This window comes from Neopelma chrysocephalum, unplaced genomic scaffold, assembly GCF_003984885.1.
Source record: "Neopelma chrysocephalum unplaced genomic scaffold, ASM398488v2 Primary Assembly neopelma1_101, whole genome shotgun sequence".
In the NCBI taxonomy this organism is placed as follows: domain Eukaryota; kingdom Metazoa; phylum Chordata; class Aves; order Passeriformes; family Pipridae; genus Neopelma; species Neopelma chrysocephalum.
In genome coordinates this window covers 2802508-2823351 of record NW_020897764.1, presented here as the reverse complement: position 1 = coordinate 2823351, position 20844 = coordinate 2802508, and the positions used below count along the sequence as shown (strand labels likewise).

The window sequence follows — 20844 nt, the reverse complement described above, 5'->3', positions numbered from 1 at the left end:
TCACCACCCTCATATTGAAAAATTTCTTCCTCATATCTGATCTAACCCTGCCTTCTGTCACTGTAAAGCCATTCCCCCTTGTGCTATCACTCCAAGCCCTTGTCAAAAGTCCCTCTCCAGCTCTCTTGGAGCCTCTTTAGGCACTGGAAGGGGCTATGAGGTCTCCCTGGAGCCTCCTCTTCTCCAGGCTGAACATCCCCATCTCTCCCAGCCTGTCTGCAGAGCAGAGGTGCTCCAGCCCTTGGAGCATCTTCATGGCCACCTCTGGACTCGCTCCAGCAGCTCCACATCCTTGTGTTGGGGTCCCAGAGCTGGGGGACCAGCACTGCAGGTGGGGTCTGACAAGGGCAGAGCAGAGGGGGAGGAACCCCTCCCTCGACCTGCTGGTCACAGTTCTTGTGATGCAGCCCAGGGTGTGCTCGTCTTGCTGGAGGATGAGCTGCCCCTCTCTGTATTTGCAGAGGTTCATAATGATCCAGTTTCTGCTTCACTGGTTCTCAGGAGGTATCTGCTCTAAAACAGAAAAAGATATTAGGGAAAAGATCCCGCTATTATGACTAATTAGTCACTCTGCTTCAACACTTGTAACTGTCTCCAGGATGGAGCTGATACCTATTTTGGTGGTGAGATCCCTAAAAATGGGTGACAGCACACAAACCCAGTGCCTGTGAGATCCAGCCTGTCAGCAAGCACATCAAATTCATTATTTTAAAAAACATCACAACAAAGTGTCACAGCTGACAACCTGGTTACCAAGAAGTTAAGAGAAGAACTTGATTTTCTGTAAAGTTGAAATTTAGAAAATCTGAGGCAGCCAGAAAATCTGGTTCCCTTTGCTGCCTGTAGCTGACTCACTGCAGGCAGATAAAAAGCATTTATCCCCCAGCTCCCAGAGATTTTTCAGGAGAGCCAGAGTGATGTGGAATCAAATGAGGCGAGGCTGCAGCCCTTAGAGAAGATACAAGAACAAATATTATTTGTGGAATTGTTTTACCCCTTGGACAACGGGGTATAGATAATTTCCTTCCTTTTCATCAGAGTGAAGGTGAGAAGGGCCTGTGCCCCAACAGCGTCCAAGAAAATTAAAGGATTCAGGGAGAAACAGGATCTTGGAGAGATCAGAGCCACATTTAACATCAAGCCATTAACTGGAGTCTTTAACTGGAGCCTGACCTTTTCCCTGACACACAGTGTATCACTGTAAAGGTTGGGAGATGCCTGTCAAGGAATTTTTCTCCTTTTAATTTAAGTTCTCCCTATTGGCTGGGTTACATTAATCAAGTTACACCTTCATTCTGCATCTCACTGGGAATAGGTATTTGCAGATGATCAGATTTTTGCAGCAGAGAATGTCTTTGTTTTGCTAACAGAGATGCAGGTGTTACTTGCAGCAGCATCCCCTCAGCTCCAGCACCCCCAGGGCCCTGTGTGCTTGGAGCTGCCTGTGACAGGCAAAGCTGTCACCTAGAAAAGCCAGGAATTGGGCCCAGGCAGGGATCCCAGCCTGGGATTTAGCTTTCAAGGCAGCCTCCCCTGCATGAATTAACCTTCAGGTTAAACACAAGCCATTCACCTCACAGTGCATTATGTTCCCTGGTGCAGCCAGACGGGGTTTGCCTCTCCCATATACATCTGGAAATACCCATCAGCATCTCTTGGCCCCATGTTGTGTCACTGGAGAACACTCATCTTCCCTTCTAGTCACACTGCTTTGCTAATCAAATGGAAAATCTGTAAAATAAAAATGGCAATACGTGCAAAGTAAAAATATTCTGAGTGAGAAGAGTGGTTTTGTTCCCCACAACTAACAAGGAGCAGGACTGTAAGGGCTTTAGTGTGACCTCCAATGCAGATGTTTTGCACTTGCAGGAGTAAAACAATCAACATGCAGGGAAATCTGTTCATTTCTCTAAAAGAAGGGGCAAAAGAGGGGAGAACATCCGAGGCGGAAGGAAATAGCCTGTCCAAGGCTGGATGACTCTCCTCTACCAGGACAGATGATTACCCCATTCCTGGGGACAGCAAGCCAGGAGGTGGAAAAAGATATATGGGAATTGTAGAATCAAAGAACAGCCCAGGTTGGAAGAGATCTGGAAAGGTCACCTGGTCCAACCTGTCATGGGAAAGGAGCTGGATGAGATTATCCATCACCCTGTCCAGTTGCATCTTGAAATCCTCCAGTGATGGGGACTCCACCACATCCCTGGGGAAGTTGTTTCCATGATTGACTGTTCTCACTGTAAAAAATTTGTCTTATGCCAAGTCAAAACCTCTTCTGGTGCTACTTGTACCTGTTCCCTGTTGTTTTCCGCATGACTCCGTGTGAAGAGGGAGCCTCTGTACTCTGCAGCTGTGATGAGGTCCTTCCTGAGCCTTCTCTTCCCAGGAAAATGGGACCTGATTCCTTCAGTCTTTCCTCACAGGGCAGGTGCCTCCAGTGAGAGGGAGCAGAAGGCCAAGGGGATGGGCAGCAAAGGGAGGTGGCGGGTTGGAAAAACACTTCTCTTCAGAAAACAAGAGCGTGTTGGGCACGTGAAACCAGACGATGCCCTCACCAACAGGGAGGAGCAGCCCTGCAGGTGTGGTGCATTCCCTGGTGGATGCAGCCCTTCTGGTCCAGCCTTGACCCTCCCCTCACCCCCGTGCTCTGGCCCAGGTCTCACACGGCTCAGCACACACGGCAGGGAAGCGGAATTGGCACAGGGAGAGGTGCCTTGTTACACACCTGCCAGCTTGGCACCACACTGCTTTCTTCTCTCTCTTCCTCCCCCGCCTGGAGACTCAACATTTGTCCACAGTCCTCCTGATGTACTTCAGCCAAATCCCAGTTTAAAACGATGTTGCTTTGGAAAGAGAAGAAAAGGTGAGCAGCAGAGCTTTTGGAGGAAAACAAGGTCTACCACACTAAGGAAGGCATAAGGATGTAATTTAGAACTCAACGATTTGAGAAATGCCGATTTTCCTCTTTATTTTTCATGTGTTGATCACGTTTCTGCATTTTCGTGGAAGAAAAAGTAATCAAGAGACTAAAATTATCACAAATATTTACCTGTATTCAGGTGAGGGGCCACAGGTTCCTTCTGCAAAGGAAACTCAGCATTCATTGGGCAAATGAAGAAATTGCCTCTGAAGGATTTTTACCTGAAGGAAGATGTTTTCCGTGGACCTGTGGAGTGCAATCCTGGCAGGGGATTCAGATATTTGAAGTTGTGGTGATGCTTTTACTCGAGATAACGCCTTTTAAAAAATCCTCTACGGTGCCTTTAAAAGCCAGCGCTGCACAGCTGCACCATCTCGTGGTGTGACAGAGCCCTGCATGGCCCGAGCCTTTAAAACCCTCCTCATTTTCCCGAAACTTGGACCATGGATGCATCAAAGCCAAGTGCACCCAGTGCCAGACCATGTCACGGCTTGGCCACCACAGTTCAGAGCCATAAAGCCCCCTCCAGATTTCCCCCAGCTCCTGTCCTTCCTGCCTGCTCATCCCTCTCCCCGAGGTGCAACAGTCCAACCATTTTCCAACCACAGCCATCATCATTCCAAATATTTGCCTGATCCCTCCACTTATTACTTCAAGATCTATCCAGCAGATTAGAGATCAGGCCAGTGGGTGATTATTCATCTGAACCTGCTCTACCTGACTTACTAAGATGTGTTACAGATGATTCCAGTGAAATCAAGGCTCTGCTCACTATTTAGAGAAAATATTAAAAGGAATATTAAGGGTCACAGAGCTACAGCCCTGTGATGCAAAGCCAAGGGCAAGACCTGTATGTGCTCAGTCTCAGCCCTACTCCTACACAGCACCTGGCCTGACTCAGCTGTAAGTCCTTTCCAACCTAAATGATTCTATAATTCTGTGATTAAACAGGCTCAGGTCTTGACAAAAATCTTCCTCTCTTCTTCTAAATGCATTTGCTTGTGAAGGAGCAAAATGGCCCAAGACATCAGACTTTATGCCTGAGCGTTTCAGATGCATAAAAAACCCCACAGTGGTTCTCAACCTCTGAGGGTACAGCACGAAGTAAACAGGAGATTAGGCAGAGATTAGGAAAAAATCCTGAAGACATTTTTATAGAATGATTTTCCTGTTAAAAACACACATGAAAACGTCAGACTTTTATATTTCTGTGGGCTTGTCTTCCAGTAAATGCTTGACTTACACCCAGCTTCTTCACCATGCCCCTTCCATGCAGACCTAACTCGGGGACATGTGCCAGATGAAAAGCTGCTTCACAGGACCACCTTGAACCAATCCAACTCAAGCACAAGGCAGCTCCCCCAGTTCCTCCCAATCCCTTAGGGGATCAATGTTTGCCCACAGACAGTGTCAGGTCACCAGCTCACCACCACCACGGATGGATCAGCACTCACAACAGGCACTGCCAAAGTTAGGGAGGCAGATGCCACTGCAGCCTGGAAGGAAGGCAGGGATGTGCCTCCTGATCCACTCTCAGGCCCCTTTATCCCTACAAACCCAGGACAGGCAGGCAAGGAACCAACCCACAGCTTCAGGGGTGCTGTGAGCACCACAAGAGGGGTTCTGCACACAGGAACTGACAGGGGGTTGCACAGGAAACCCCACCAGTCCCCAACAGTTTTCTCCCACTTCCTTATCCCCTCCCAGAATCCAGGATCTTGCTCCTTTCTCAGCTCCCGCTTATGTACAGGCTTTAGAAGCAGCAAGATGGCTTTATTCAAACCTCAGCAGGTTAACCAAGAAGAACAGGAACTGAACCCACCTGCCAAATATGCTGCTAGAGGAAGGAGCCCTTGATGCTCAGCAGTCAGGGCTTTCATCTTTATTAAAGCCCAGCAAGTCCAAAGAGTTGTGAGAGGAATGGAATGAGGAGAACTCTCTGGCCTGATTCTCTGAAGTCTTTGCTTCCCCCTCCCAGTATTTCCCCCATGGAGAATGGCATGTGGGCACAGAGGGGGATTCCTGGGAGCAGCCCTCCACTACGTGCATTATCAGACATGAAGAGGATGAAAAAAATAACACAGATAGTTTATTGTCAAACTGAATCAAAGCGTGGAAAAAAAAATAAAATCACAAGGTTACACTGTAAAGAAATTTGGTTTTCATCACAAAAGCTCATTAAAATCGGACAAAAGAAAACAAGCCATTGTCAAGCCAGCAACTCCTCCGAGCCTTCGAGTGCAACATTTATTGAAACGCTGGGAATTCTGAGGTGGTGACATCGCGTTTGTAGGGACAGAACGATCAACCCTCATTATCTGGGAGAACAGAGGTTCTGTGAGGGGGTGACGTGTTTCTGGCTGAGCGGTGACTCCTCCGTTCGCCTTCAGGCAGCAGCAGCCTTGTCCTTGCTGGAGTCCAGCCCGAGACGATGGCCAAGGCTGGCGGGTGCCAGCTGCGCTGCCCTTCTTTGTCCAGCATTTTCCTGCAATTCACATCCTGATCAAGTGTGTTTACATCCCTAAATCAAGGGGCTGTTGCAAAATTAAAGGCTGTCGGGTGCGCAGAGAAGAGCAGTGGGAGCTACGACGGGTCCACCAAGGCCCGGGGACACAGACACGGCCAGCGCCTCCCAAATCCAGTTTGCTGCTGATCCAAGCAATGACCAAATCTAACCCTTTTAATTGCTTTTGAATCTGGGAAAGTGTGTAACTGCCTATGCAGAGCCCTGCCCTATGGAGTCAAACCCATCTGTGTGTGTCCTGGGTTTCAGAAATGCTCATTAAGTGGTATCGGGCAACTACGGAGAACCCGGCTCCTCAGCACAGCTCCTTCCCAACAAAACAACTCCTGGAAGCTTCCCAAGTTTGAGTCTGCCAACCTGTCCAAACCAATATATTACCCACAGATCATTTATTCACCAGTAGCTCCAGTGGAACCAGAGGAGTCCAGGAGAGCTTTGCCTGGTCTCCTGCCAGCGTAGCTGGGCTGAGGGGAAGTCTGGATGGCGAGGGTCGCTTGCCAGGAAAACTGCTGGAGACTGCAGGATCCCCTGGAGTGCAGCCCACCTGGAAGAGGCCCTATCCCATGCTGCAGGGGATTTCAGAGTGGTTGGCTTTCCTTCTGAGTCAAAAACACAATGAAATGGGGGAAAAACATGGGAAGGTGTTTAAGTACGTAGACTGTGGTGTGCTCGGCTTTAATCAGTCAGGACAGAACAACAAGGATCTTTCTCACTGCTATAAATGAGCTGTTTTATGAATTTTGAGACACTTGTTTTACTGAGTGGAAAAAAAGAAAGGCATCTTTATCCTAAGTAGCAGCTAAGGAGACTGGTAAAACTAAAAAAATCCCCTAAACAACCTCCCCCCAAAAACAAACCTAAAAGGATTTTTTTTTAAAAATCAACCCCCTGACTCACCAGTACAAAGTAAAGGCAGTCTAGTAATTCCAACTGATCACAGGACTAACTAAAAAATATTTTTAATTGCAACTAGTGTGCTATCTTGAGCCAGCTGCTTATTCCAACAGGCCTGAGGTTTTCTGCTCATAAAGCATCAATAATATGTGCCTTTTCCTAGAAAGGAAGGCTCTGCCTAAGTCTTATTGTGTCAGATAAAAAGTCCCAAAATAGATTTTCCAACCAAATAAAGTGTTTTATTCAGATATTCATGTGGATATGGCAGTGATGTTAAGAACAGCTATTCAAGTAGCTGAAGTAAGCCCTTCAAAAGAAGTCACACAGCTTTGAGACTTGAACAAATTATTGTATGATCTCATCCAAGAGATCTAAATAGCTGGAACATCTGCAAGAGTCGCCACCAATTTATTTAGCAGAGTTCAACAGTAGTTCATCAGCTCTGTTTGCACAAGCAGGTGCCAGGGCAGGCACTGAGGAGTCCTGCACACGACTTAAAAAAGAGGAGAGGGGGAAAAGGGTTAGACAGAGATGGATGATTTTATGATTTAACATGGATGTGCATTAGCAGGAATAAAGTCCCTGACAAATTAGGGCAGTGCCTTTTACTGAAGAAGTGCAGAATTTCTTTTTCCCAGAGAAGTATTACATGCACAAGTAACTATATTGTTAAAATTTTTTATTTGTGACAGTAAAGAAACCATTCAATACCTGATTGACAACACTTCTCTCTCCTGCAAACACTCATATGGTATCTGTAGTGTTTCTCAAGTATTGCTGGATTGTTCATTGCATCAAAGTGTAAACAGCTCCATCATAAGGAAAAAAAAAAAGAAGGAAAAAAAGAAAGAAAGAAACATTTCCATTGCTTACTCCTCTGTTAAGGAGTTCCCAAAAGACCTTTAACAAGGAAATAAAAGAGAGTCAGCTGGGATTTTACAATACCATGTGAAACAGAAAACTGACAGCTGGTTTTGCATAGTTACCCAGAGATTCTGAAGCAATTGCCCCACGCCAGCCTCACCTGCCCCCTCCTCGCCCCACAAAGGCAAAACATCACAGCACCTTGGAAATCAGAGGCACAAACTTGTTTCTGTTTTACAAATAGGGCTGTGCGGTACTGTGGTTTATTAGGTTAAAAACAACCTGTAAAACAGAGGATTTACGTCTCCAGAACTTATATAACTACTTTTTTTTTTTTTTGGATACACTGAAATTTCAAAAGCTGCAACATCAGCACACACCAGTGTCATTTAGATACTTTATTGTCCCCAACCAGTCTAATCAAAATCATGCTGTAAGAAAGTGATTTGCGTACACTGACAACCAAATGTCTCCAGGTGTTGAGCTTCCTCCGTGTAGAACTTCGCTGTTTAATAAAGATCAAAAGGGCAAAACAAAGAGACAAATTACTCTTCCAAAGCTACCTAAATGAACACAGCAATATTGTACATTTTGCTACCATCTCCCATTCCAAGCCTGCCACGCTTCCTGGTGGTTGTTAACAAGGACTCTGCGCACAGCCCTAGTTTACAAATGGCAATTTAATCGTTAACACCTCAGCTGAATTTAAAGAATCTAAGGCAATTCTGCCTTACAGCTTAATTCAAAAATACCTATACAGGCAAAAAACCGTTTTTAACCCGACATAAAAAGGACAACAGAACTTCAGGCCAGGCAGCATCTCTTTAGCTGAACAGGATGACCAACTGGAAAAGACTTTTTAATAACTTCTATAATATCCAGAAATAATAAAATTGAAACCCAGGGTTTATAACAGCCCTGGTGACCTGCATGCACTAACTGCACTTCAAAATATGCAAGAGATTTAGGAAACAAGTATTTTTTTTTTCCTATTTTAGTTTTTAAACTCTTGTATTCAAAATACAATCAAATACCCGTATTGCAAATTTTACAGACATTCCATTATCTGACTGTATGGACAGAACTATATTGCTTTGTTACAATCTAGAAACTAAATATAGAGCGTATGTATATCCACGCAAACTCAACACTTGAAATTTCAAGTACGATGATAAGTGTCAAAATAACCAACTAGGACAGTTTGATCCCTCTGGTCAAATCTGAATACACAGGGGAGTCCAAACCTGATTGCAGAGCACTCCAAGTGGGTTAAAAAATAAAAAATTACTCAAAACTTACAGAAAATACTCTTAATATTAAGAGATCAAAGCTGTGGCTAAGTTTTTTGCCTTTGTCACAAAATCTTATTTTAATGCTTTACTAAAACTAACTTATTAAAATAAGTTGGTTTTTTTTTTTGTTTTTAAATTTGTGGATTTTAAGAGCCAAAATAATACAGTGTTAAGTACGGTTGTACAGAACACCGTCAGAACCCTTCCTGCAGAAGCTGGTGCAGAAGTTCAGTTGCCCGTTCTATGTGGATTTTAGAACAATACAAGACACTTTTAATAGTCAACATTCATTCACAGACTTAAGGCAACTGGTTCATGAAATCGCTGCTTTCAGAGATGCAAAACGGATGACATGGTTTGTCTCACGTACAACAGGTCACCACGGTGGGTTATTTATTGTCTGTTTGGTCTAACGCTTGCGAGAAAAGTCTTTGAGTTTGTTTTTTTTTTTTCAGCCATTCCTCTCATACCTGCACGACTAACTACAACCTGAATACTTCCCTGCAAACTGCATTTGAAGCCCAGAAGCCGCAAAACGCAGTTGAAAAAAAAAATACTGCTCAGAGAACAACTTTTTCTTTTTTTTTCTTTTTTTTTTTTTTGGCAGCTTACGGTTTTCGTTACTCTGAAGTCAAATACAAAATTAAACAATCTTAAACCGAGAAAGGGAACGTTAATGGACTAACCAGAATCCATACGTCTCTCTCTTTTTTTTTCCCCCTGTTTTTTTTTCTTAAACAAAGTAGGCTTTTTTTTTTTTTTTTTAATTTTAGATTTGACGGTTTTGTCTTTTTGTTGTGGCACAGAATTGTACAGTACTAAGGTAATGCCAGCTGGTAAGAAACAAAACGGTGATGCCATACGGACTCACACAGAGTGTGACGGGACTGCCTCCAACACCCCTGGGTGCAGCCACAGCTGGAGCACAGCTGCTCACTTTTATACTGTACCTACAACCTACTCACTGCCTGCCCTTCTATGAACGTTGTTAAGCTGCTTCACCAATGGTTTTAGACGAGGATCACAAGCCAAGTCCATCGCAAAAAAAGTTGGTTTTGTCTTTTTTTTTTACCTCAAGTCTTCAAGACTTTGCGAGAGAAACAGGAAAGGCAAAGGGGATCTGCAATTCAGAGTTTAGCACGAGGCTAATTAGAAGCACCAAATAGTCCATTTAGTCTTCTCTGATGACAGCCAAACACAGCTGCACTTTTTTACATTTGCAGATTTCTGGGGTGGAGGATAATTAAAAGGTGACACTGGAAAGGGGGAGAAAAAGTAAGAAAGAAAAGGTGTGCCTTTTCTTCAAAGGCTTAAAATGTTTAAAAGTTATTCAACTGAAAAAGCACCTCTGACACTGCAGAAGATGCTAAGCAGGTTCTCAGACTCGGAGATGAGTCTAACTCAACTCCAAGGCCAGAGGAGCCATTTTAGTCTAGGCTAGTAACTTGTGCCCTTCTAGCAAAGCTCGATACAGCTCCCAATCTGTACCTTACAGCTTGGGGGGAAAAAGAAATACAAATCAGAGATGCGAGCAAAATGCTTTTTTGCATTTTTATATCCCAACGAAAGGAGAGGGCTTCACCCCAATTGAAAAAAAAAAAAAGGAATTAAAAAAAATACCCTTTACAGGTCACCTTTTAACTGAGTTCTCTGCTATTTCAGATACCATTGGATTAATCCATGGGGGTGGGTTATGAAGCCTGCATTTTATTTATTGCCCAAGTTTGCAGCTTACAGAAAATGTTTCATAGCACAGGCACAGTGGCAAAAACAGTATAACAGCCGATGGTCAACTCCATTTGGTGAGTATACAGTAGCAGCAATTAAAAGAAAAAAGTACTCCAAACAGCTCAACACATATCCAGCTTACCCAGAAGGGTTGTTTTAAGAAAAGAACCTTAAACTAATAAATAGATCTCCTCCTCCCCGTTCTCCCAAGATAATTGTTTTCCGAAAATCGAGAGGCATGGCAGTTGTGCGTAAGCAGAGACAACAGAACTTCATCTGTCTACAAGAGAAGGTGCTTTAAGGTCTATCAGCCACCTTGTTTTCTCAATTCCATCATTCCCTAGCGCTCAAAACAACTGCAGATATGTTCCAAACTGTGCCCAAAATCATCATCGGTGAAACAACCATGTAATGAACCCAATTCACCCCTCCCACGAAACGCCCGAACCTTCCGAGCGTGACAAAATGTGATGCAACTTAATGTCACTGTGGAGACAGGAACCCAGCATCTTGGTTTCAACTTTTTCCTTTGTTATATATTACAGTGCTCTATAAAATTTTTTCCTTTTTCCTTTTTAAAGCATTTAGACAATACAAGACTAAAAGATGTCTGGAAATACGTCTTATACAAAAATGAATTTTTTTTATCTTAAAATAACATTCAAAAAGGCACTTCATTCTGTAAGAAAAAATTCAGAGTCAGGTCAACTGCTCTAAGCAGGGGGGTAAAATTGTCTGCATAGTGGGAGGGGAAGAAAGGGAGAGAAATTCAACTGCTGAAATACAAGCTTCTTTTTTTTTTTGGCATGTTTTAAGAAAAGCTGATCCAGTAAAAGATGTCCATTTATGAAATTAATTAAAAGAGTCCCACTTAAAATAGCTTCTTTTTTTTTTTTCCTTTAAAAAAGTAGTCTGAACACATGACCTTAGGAGTCAGGCTTCTGAAGGCTTAAGAGCATCACTCATGATTGTCCTTCGTGTCCAATGTAACAGGAAGATCAAGAGTAGCACTTCTGACAGGGGTGACCTCCCCAAAGCTTACATTTGAAAGAGCTGAAAAAGATGGAGACAGCCTCTAGCAACTGCAATCTAGTAGCAGAAGTCAGTCAAAGTTAAGGGCTACCTGTTGCAGAGTTTATGAAGCATACTGTAAACTTCTTCCTCTTTGCTTAGTCCTTCAAAGAAAGGAATAAGATCTAGCAGCTCTGTGTCTGTCATGTCATCAAACCAGGACTGCACAGGCACCTGAAACAAAGCAACCAACAAACACTGAGAGGGTTTCATGATGTGAGGGGACACGTGAGTTTTGCCTGTGTGGGTGTCCCGTAACACTCATCATGGCAATAAGGCAAATTGCTAATCATTAGCATTTAGGTGGAGCACCGGGTTCAAGCCCATGTTTTCTAGCACCCAACCCCAACCCCAAAGCCAACTGCAGGACAGGCTGACCTTCACCTGCATGTCCAGGTCACCTACGTGACCCCACACTGGGCAGCTCGACTTGCTCTGCCTCCTTAACATTCCAGAACAGACTGGAGGGAAGACACAGGTTATAAAGCTGCACTGACAGTTTATTTACAGGCAAGTCTTTTTTTTTTTTTTCCCCTCTCTAAGAATTATCAGTGTGAGTCACCAGACAGAGGAATGCAGCAACAACCCCTTCTGGCAAGGGGTTTGGAGGAAATATTTAACAGCGAGTACAGAACAGAGCTCAGATTAAAATATTAAGACCTCGAGAACAGGTTCAGAAAATAATGCATGTAATAACCCTTCTTAAATATGTGGGCTGGATGTGTATCTTCATGATGGAAGTGCACTGAGGTCTTTTAAAGACTATCTTGGATCTTGTTACAAGCTCTGGTTTCTGCAGAGACTCAAGTATCAGTTCGCTAGCAGCACTTTTCTATACATGATTAAACCACTCTGACAAGGCCCTTAACTTCATCTCCCAAATTTCTACAGCTCATTATTTTCTTGGCACTGATTTCTGAGATACCAAACGAAGATCTGGTTCAGGTTTTTGATTTTAATCATGAACATAAATTTAGAGCTTCAGCTCCTGGTTATTATAAATGGCAACTTTAAACCACGTGCGGCACCAACTAGAGAAATGTTTTCACCACATCACTTGAGGCATCACAGTTTTAGGATCTGAACTTAAAAGCTGCCTGCTGCAAGATAAACAGCTCATGTTAAAAAAAAAAAAAGCCATTCCAGAGAGGCAGGACCACGGAAAACAGTGGTCCTGATAAAAATTTTCCTACACTAATTTTAACAGTTCACACAGACAACAGCCTAAAAACATCAAAGAAAGCACTGCACAGCCTGGTTGTTTAAAAGTCAGTAGATGTAAGGGAGTTCCAGCTTCTACCCTGGCAGCTACAAAGCAGCTGTGAGCATCTGTACTGACTGCAGCCATGGAGGGAGCAAGTGCCAGACCATTCCATGCGAGCTCCTGGAGCCACCAAACACACAGTGACAATGCACACTGCTCCTAATTACTCACCCCTGAAGTACTACTGCCTGTCTTTTATCCTTGTTCCTAAAACTTGATGAATTTGTTGGCTAACATTTCTAATTATGAAGGGAGTTATCACAAAAACACTTGAAGGAGAAGCATAACAACACAACAGGATCTTGATTTTTTTTCCTTCCCTTGCCTGCAAACACAGATTTCAGATAGCAACCAGCAAAGCATTCATTCTCCTGCCTAATAAAATATTTTTCATTCCCAAAATGAAAAAAGACGGGAGTACAAGAAGTTGTTCAAACAAACCATTCTATCTGTAATCACCACTGCAAAGAACAAAAGCTGTGCTGCAGGGCAGCTTTGGTTTTTAGAGCTAAGTTAGTTCCTCAGGTTCCACACCACCTGGTATTTCTCAGAGCTGTTGGACTTCATGCCACAAGCTAAAGCTGAAAGCACATGAACAGCCATGGCTATGACACGCTGTCAAGATCAGTTTGCCCATGTCCTTCACCACTTGGCAGTGAATCCCAGAAGCTACCTGCAGCCTAAGAAAATACAGAAACTAATACAAGACAGGGCTCTGAAAGGTTATTTTCTGAATCAGAAGGTCTGGGCAAGGAACAGAAAGATAAAGTCACGCTCCAGTACTTCGAATACTTACTGCATTTTCAGGATGGAAGATGTAAGATGCAGGAGAATTATCTACTATAATAACTTTACTCAGCTCACGTCCCAGTCGACTCAGATCCTTCACATAATTTCCTCGGTGGAAAACACAGGATTCTCTAAAGAGCCTTGCCCTGAACACACCCCAGCGATCCAGTAAGTCGGCCACTGGGTCTGCATACTTAAAAATAGAAGTCAGAAACATGGAGTTAGCAGCATACAGATAAGGCTGGTTCACAGAGCCAGGCAAAGGAGGGACACGAAATAATCTCAGATAAAATGCCCTTTCTCCGTTTTCTTCCTTGCTCCTCATTAATTAACTTACTTGCCTGCAAACCTGAAGTGATTAATAAAGAGATAATGCAAAAGTAGGACAATTATCTTTCTGCAGAAGGCTAACTTGCACTCTGATGTTTTCTGTGATTTATTGATTAGGTTTTATTCTTAGGGCCAACTTAAGAGTTACTGTAAGAGTTTTCCAGAGGTTGATGGATGGATCCAGAGATCTCAACTAACATTACTGTAAAACCAGCCAGTGCTAACAGAAAATCTACAGGAAGCATTTCCACAGCTGATTTGTTTCCATGTGCCTCTAAATATAAACTGCAAGGAACACATCTGAGCCTGATGTGGCTTTTCCAAGTGATGCCCTTGGAGTGACTGGGTCAGTAAGACTCTTAAGGTTACCAAATTGCATAACTGGGCCACAGAGGATCAGGCAAAGATGTTATTAGGAAAAATACCACAATACTAGAGAAATTCTCATTTTATACATAAGATGATACTTGAGGTGAGGCACAGCTTAGAATCCAACAATTGATATAAAGTGACCAAGAAAAAGTATCCAAATAAACCAAAACATGAATAACTACATACTTGAAAGAGGTAGTTGTAGCTTATTATTGCAGGGTAGGAGTTACCATTTTGCTATATTTTTTTTCTGTATTTTAAACTGAGAAACAAAACTGATGTTGAAATCATCTTCTGACTATGAAAAATTAACAGACACCTTACTTCAGTATGAAATTGTTGCAGTATTCAGGAGTTTTACAACACAACTGAACAGAACATGGTAAAGAGAATTCAGGGTAGAATCCTCTGGTAGGAAGGCATTATAGATCAGGGTCCTGCCCCCTTCTACCATCACTAGGTTGCACTAAAAGCTTGCCATGCTAGAGCATTATTTAGAAATAACCAATATAACTTTACAAACAAGACACCACAAATACAGTACACTGAAGGTGAAGAATTTAAGATCAGTCCACTACTGTAACATCTACCACAAAACTACCTACGAACTACTACCGCTACTGCAGACCAGAGGGCACAAAATATTCCTGCTGACGTTTCAGGCTTTGCAAAAAAACGTCTCATTTTCCAACTCCAGATTTGCAATTGCACCTTGACAGGACAAAACCCCAAAAAAACGTGTTCCCAATTTTCAGCAAATTTCTGAGTCACTGGTTGGTCGTGCGGATGGCGATTAATTCGGTGTGTTTTATTTCATGCCCAGCTTTAATGTGCTGCTTTACTCGCACACTAGTTGTTCTAATTTCTCACTATAACCATGGTAACTTGTGAGCCTTTCATATTGGCATCATGAGCAATGCATGGAGGCTACATTATGAGACGAGCCCATATGTGATGGTGTTACCATGGAAACACTTACCCACACACTAGCAGACAAAGTACACACTGTCAGACAAAGAAGCAGAAAAGAAGGGGAAAAATTAAGATAGTACCAACTGTGGAAATAATTATCCATAGAAAACCCAACCAAAAAGTCCACTGACCAGCACTGAAAAGGTTAATGAGATGAGGAGAGGAACAAACCTTGGCTAGACTGGCTGTGAAGAGTACACATTCAAAGAGCTCTCCCATCCTCTGAAGAAACTCATCCACATGTGGTCGTTTCAAAACATAAACCTGGAATGATAATGACATTTAGGTCAGATGGTGCTCAAGGAAAATTTAAAAAAAAAACCAAACCAAACCACTCCTGCAATCCCAACACTTGAAGGAACAAAAGTTAACAGGGAAGCAGTTCAAACGAGATGCTGAAAATAAAAAAAGAAGTGCACAAGATAAAAGTAGAGATCCAATAATGAGAGATTGGCACGCACAGGCTGCCAAACCCCATGCTGATTATGCCATTGCAAACACTGTGCATCATCTGGAGTGATGCTTCTGGAAAAATCTCATTAAAGGCAAAGAGAGACAGGAGGCCTTCTCAAGGAACGAGGATTCGCGTCTCTCAACCAAAACCATTTTGGTGTTGGTGCCTTCGGTGCTGAAGAGCTTTACGGAGGGAATAAATTCGATGAAAACTCTTGTGATGACAGGAACTGCACAACAGGGAGCTGTTTTCTCTCTGTGGCTAATTCTTTCATTCTTTTAAATTCCAGGTGCTAAGCACCACATCTCACCATGGAGAGTTATCAGTCATCCAGCTCTGCAGGGAGCTTTGTTCACCAAAAGCATTCCCAGCACCACGCAGAATGTCTAAAAATGCTGTTTTCAAAAGAAAGTCTGCAGCATCTTCTACGAGGAGCTTGCCCTAAAGATGGCAAATACTCAAGATCTCTCTCCTCTTGAGCATCCTGCTCTCAGCAATGCTGTCCTGCCTTTTTGCACTGACATCCACACAGGCAGCTTGGCTGCCTACTGTCAACAACCTGATTAACAAATATTAGGGCCTCCCTGCCTCTCTTTCCAGAGCAAGCAAGATGATTTTGCATTCACAGAAAATACCAAGATAAGATAACTGCTGCTCAGAAAGCTTGGAAGTAGCTCACAACATACTGGGAAGCTGAAGAGGGGAGTCTGCTTAAAAAATATTTATCTATCTTGTTTGCAGTTAGATTAGAAGTTTGAGAGAAAACACTGGCAGCATTTTATCTTCTTTGTTTGGCAAATAATCCTCAATACTGGAAATTTCAAGTGGAGAAGTCTGGCATAGAACCGACTGAAATTTCAGGAATTTCCTTCTTTGACATGTTAAACTAGATTAATTTTATGTGTTTTACTAGCTTCATATTAATAAGAGGTAAAAAAATGGAGGTACCCAGAGAAAAGGCCTGAAGGAGAAAAATACAGAAACAGCAGCTTGAACTGAAGTGTAACAATTAAAGCCTCCAGCAAAAGAAAAAAAGTGTGTAATTGGAAACTGAAAACCTCAATCTGAAAGCAAAGTTTTATTAACAACATATACGATGGAGCTGCACCTCAATGACTAAATCAGAAATGTTAATTACTCTTCCACTTTATGTAGCATACAGATCATACCATGAAGCCTTGACCTTCTTTAAGTCATTCCTATGAAATTTATCTAAACTATTTCTGGCCTCATAAACATTACATTCAAAGTTTGATACAGATAACAATTTATAACTCATATATATTTTTTTAAACAATCACAGCAGCACCTCACCCATCAAATAAATGTGACATTTTATGAAGTAAAGACAGTTAACAGATGTACTTCAACACCACTCTTTCCAGACAATTACAGCAATGTTTCCTGTATTCCACCAGGCATAAACCAAGTAATTTCCTCCCCTATAACAATGCAATTAATTGTTCATTAAGTCTTACTAAACAAAGTTGTTCTGTAGTATTTCCTAAATTCTATCTTTGAATTTTTTAAAGACACAGATAAAAAGACAGCTGCAGCCCCCCTGCTTTTGGGTACCCAGAGACTATCCAACTTCCCAGTTGTAAGAAGAAAGATAGCAGGATCCAAGTTACTCCTTAATAATGAAGTTTTTAATTCTTTAGCCTTAAATTATATTTTTGAGGGCACAAAAGGGGCACCCCAGACTCTTAACTAGATAGTTAGTGCTGGAATTTAACATTAATTTCCCTTCTAAAGCCCAGTGTTTTCAGCCACAGCAAAAGAAGACTCCTCTTTGCTCTCCATCCCTATCTATTCCCCTGCTGGCAAAGTATTTCCACTTGGAATGTAATTACAAACTCCCTGCCAAGGATATGAACTTTGCTGCTTGCAACATAACCCACCTCCTCCATAAGGAGAGCACACAGTAAATCAACCCCGGAGCTGCAGCCCAAGAGCTCCCAAACCACAGGCTTGTGCTGTATTTGCAGGCAAGTCCTTGCAGGAAGTGCTCTTCTGGCTATTTGCAGGTCTCCTAATGCTGCACCTCCTCAGTGTTTAGCAATAAATACACAGCATTTTAAGTTGTGCTGTCCCCCTTCTGCAGTTTAGATCTCCTGCTCCACCAAAGGGCACCCACAACCTCCACTACTTGAGTTTCTTGCTGTTTTGCCTTAAATCTTCCCTGCTGGGATCTGGCCAACAGATTTGCTTCTCATGCTAAATGCCTGATCAATAATAAATGTCATCTCTCAGGATGAAGTCTCAATAAACTTTCTCTTTAATTATTTCCCTCTGTAAAAGGCCTTCATTCCTTCCCTCCCCCTTCTTTTTTTAACAACACTGATTTTTTTTTCTTTGGCAGAACAACATATCTTAATACTTTGGATAGTTATTCTCCTTCAAGTTTTCTTTGGGAAGTCCTACTTAGCCCCTGGAAGCAACTCCAAGTGTACTGGTATCCTGGGCTACAAAATCTCTTTGGTTTACTTCACATAAAAAGCTTTCTTCAGCTGACAGTGCAGCTCTTTTCTCCTCTTCCTCCTCATTTGGAATTTTTTCCCCCTTTACTTTGTTAGTGGCTGGACTTGAATCTCAATGCTGCCTGGTTATTTGTGGCTTGGCTTTTTCCTCTGTTGCCTGATGGCTTCAGTTTAAGTCTCTAGACTAACTGGCTCCTGGCATTTTTCTGAGATTTATATACTGTCTTTAGGGCATTAAAAAATATACATATCCCTCCAATTTTTTTGTGTGTTGTGTGTTAACTAATTTCTTCCTTATCACAGCAAGAATTTGGAGGAATACAGTCTTCTTTTTATTATTTAAAATGAACCCTACTCTCCACATGTTAAGCACAAATCAGGCAGTAGGCATGTTTTCACAGGATTCTTACAGCTGCTAATGGCAGAACACAAGTAATTATCTTTAATTGTTCCCAAGCATTTTGTATTTCCACATAAATTTTCTATACCTCAAAGCAGTCTTAACCTAGAGAGACTCAGTATTTGTGAAACCAGAAGAAAAACCCAGCTCCATTTTGATCAATTAAATGGGACACAAAGAATTGGCTTCCAAAACCTGGTTTCCAATAACAAAATCTGCAAGTAATGACCAAAAAAATCTGCCCAGGACAACTCCAACTCCCGTGATCTCCCGTTCCGTGGGTTGGTGCATCTTCTGAGCAGAAAATAAGACATGTCCTCGAGCCTCCTCGTGCTGGGTCACACAGTTGTGGTTGTCTCCCAGTGCAAGTAACCAAGAATAGGCCAGTTAGAATGGATACAGCCTATCCTGGATTACTTGAACCAGGCCACAGCCTTCTGTAAGGAAATCCATGGATTTTGTGCTTTACAGAAAGGAAGTTTATTATTCAAACAGCTTTTTCCCCACACACTATTAAAAAACATTTTGCATATTACACTCAAAGTGCACAGGTCAAATGTTTCTTTAGCTTTCAACAACTAAACCAAGCAATTGTTAACTGAACTAAAAAACCAAACACTAAAAACCAGTTTTACTCAACGAATTAAATTTAAGAATGAAATTCCAAGTAACACCAAACTCCTCCTGGCTGCCTCCTTTTACACTTTGACACCGACAGCAAGGCACAAATGCACTGCAACTCATTTGGATAAAAGACAAAAGGACAACTATAACCTAAAAATCTTCCCTTACTGGGGATTAAAGCTACATTTAACATGCAGTTTCTGATGTGGGGGCTTTGGTCACTCTGCACTCGTTCAGTGGGAAGCAGCTCCGAAGGCAGAAGTTACATCAAGGTTGAACATCTTTCCCCAGCCACTACTTCCACCCTCAATAAGCCTCCTCTCAGTTGCAACACATTTCACTGAACTTCCCACAGTTTATTCCTTATAATTTGGTAGAGTGGGAGACCAGCTCTGGTTTCCTTTTATCCAGAGAACCAGGGTGAAGTGAGAGAACTGGCCAGAGAGGGTCAGCTCACATCAGAACTGCCCTGCTGTGTCTGTGCCACCATTCCCAACACAAAGCGTGGGATTCTTCTCCTGGAATTCCAGCTGCCCTCAGATGGGTACAGTCTCTGCAGGCATCTAAAGGCCCACAACAGAAAGAAAGGGAGGTGCTTCCACACGTGATTTATTTCCTTCCAAAATCAAATGACAAATCCTTCCCAAAGATAAGGTATTTCGGGCCAGAGTAAGAAAGATGGGAGAGGGAAAAGGGGTGTTCAGAAAAGCTGTTTTTTAATCTGGGAAGCTCGTTTACCCAAGCACCCTTTAAGATGATGAATTATCCTCCCTATATAAAAAAAAAAGAGTTTCTCTGAGCTTTGGATTATAAATTATGTAAGGGAAAACAAACTCCCCAAACTAAAGACAGTATTTTTTTGAATACCTCTGTTGAACAGCAAAAAATACAGCATTTACCATGAAAAAACTTGTCAGGTATGCAAACCTCAAAACTCTTTCAAGCGCACAGCAACTGAATTTGCCACAACTCGTGTTTTTGGTGCACGAGACCCAAACAATCTCACGTTATTTCAAATTTCTCCCTGAATGGGCACTTCTGAAATGGTTTTTTCCCTGTTTGTTCTGTCTCTAAGGCAGAGTTCAAGAACGACAATAATCTGTCAGACCATCTCGTGCCTGATAAGGTACCAGGTTTACTGGTAAAGCAGGTGGGGATATGCACTGTGGGCAGGATGGTTCCACAACATCTCACATATCCCACGGTGTTTTACACACATGGAAGTATTTCCCAAGGTCAATGATTAATCTTTGAGTGTATGAACTGCTTAGGAAAATGGATGAGCATTACCCAGATGACAAATTCTGAGAAATAACAAAAATTGACTCATGTTTATGCTCTAAGTGACTGAAGAATTACAGGTTTGAGGCGGGAACAGGTTGTCAAAGCTCCACAGCCTGTGTTAATGCACAGACTCAGCCAGAATATCCCTTTTTGCCCTTTAGTTTGTCACAGTGTAAAAAGAAAAAAAAAAGATGCCTGAGTGACAGGACATTACTTTGCCTACAGAGGTGTTACAAACACAGACTTTGCTTATTCTGCGTGACACGTAAATTACCTTTATTTCAAGAATCACAAATTCCTCACAATTAACTTCATTTTGACCACCCAAATGTGACTGAGGTATTTACCTATTTTAGAGATTAAGAACTGGATATTTTAAGAGATTAAAAACTGGAAATACAAAAGGGATTAAGCAATATCCTTGAAAATTATGCAGGAAGTCTCCAGCAAAGCACAGTCAGAGACTCATTTCACTCGATCTTCTCTGTTAAGGAGAAGGAGATCCAAAAATCCACTCCCTCTGGCCAGTTGTGGGGTTTTTGTTTGTTTGGGGATTTTTTTGTTGCTGTTTTCTCTTTTCCC

The 20844-nt window shown here is 42.3% G+C and overlaps 1 protein-coding gene across 7 annotated transcripts in view; it reads right to left on the bottom strand.

Annotated features, from left to right (window-relative positions):
* Positions 1-450: 450 nt before the first annotated feature.
* Positions 451-20844, bottom strand: part of CTDSPL (CTD small phosphatase like) — an 86407-nt gene continuing 66013 nt past the window's right edge. For 3 of the 7 annotated variants that reach the window (XM_027695503.1, XM_027695506.1, XM_027695507.1), the window contains 4 exons: positions 15192-15284; positions 13354-13539; positions 11346-11467; positions 2659-2843 (listed from right to left, as the gene is read on the bottom strand). In XM_027695503.1, coding sequence (XP_027551304.1) covers positions 2669-2843; positions 11346-11467; positions 13354-13539; positions 15192-15284 — 576 coding nt within the window. In that variant the 3' untranslated portion in view covers positions 2659-2668. Of the gene's footprint in view, positions 514-2658; positions 2844-7542; positions 11468-13353; positions 13540-15191; positions 15285-20844 lie in introns of those variants that run through there. The other 4 variants (XM_027695508.1, XM_027695509.1, XM_027695504.1 and 1 more) reach the window with 3 other exon arrangements.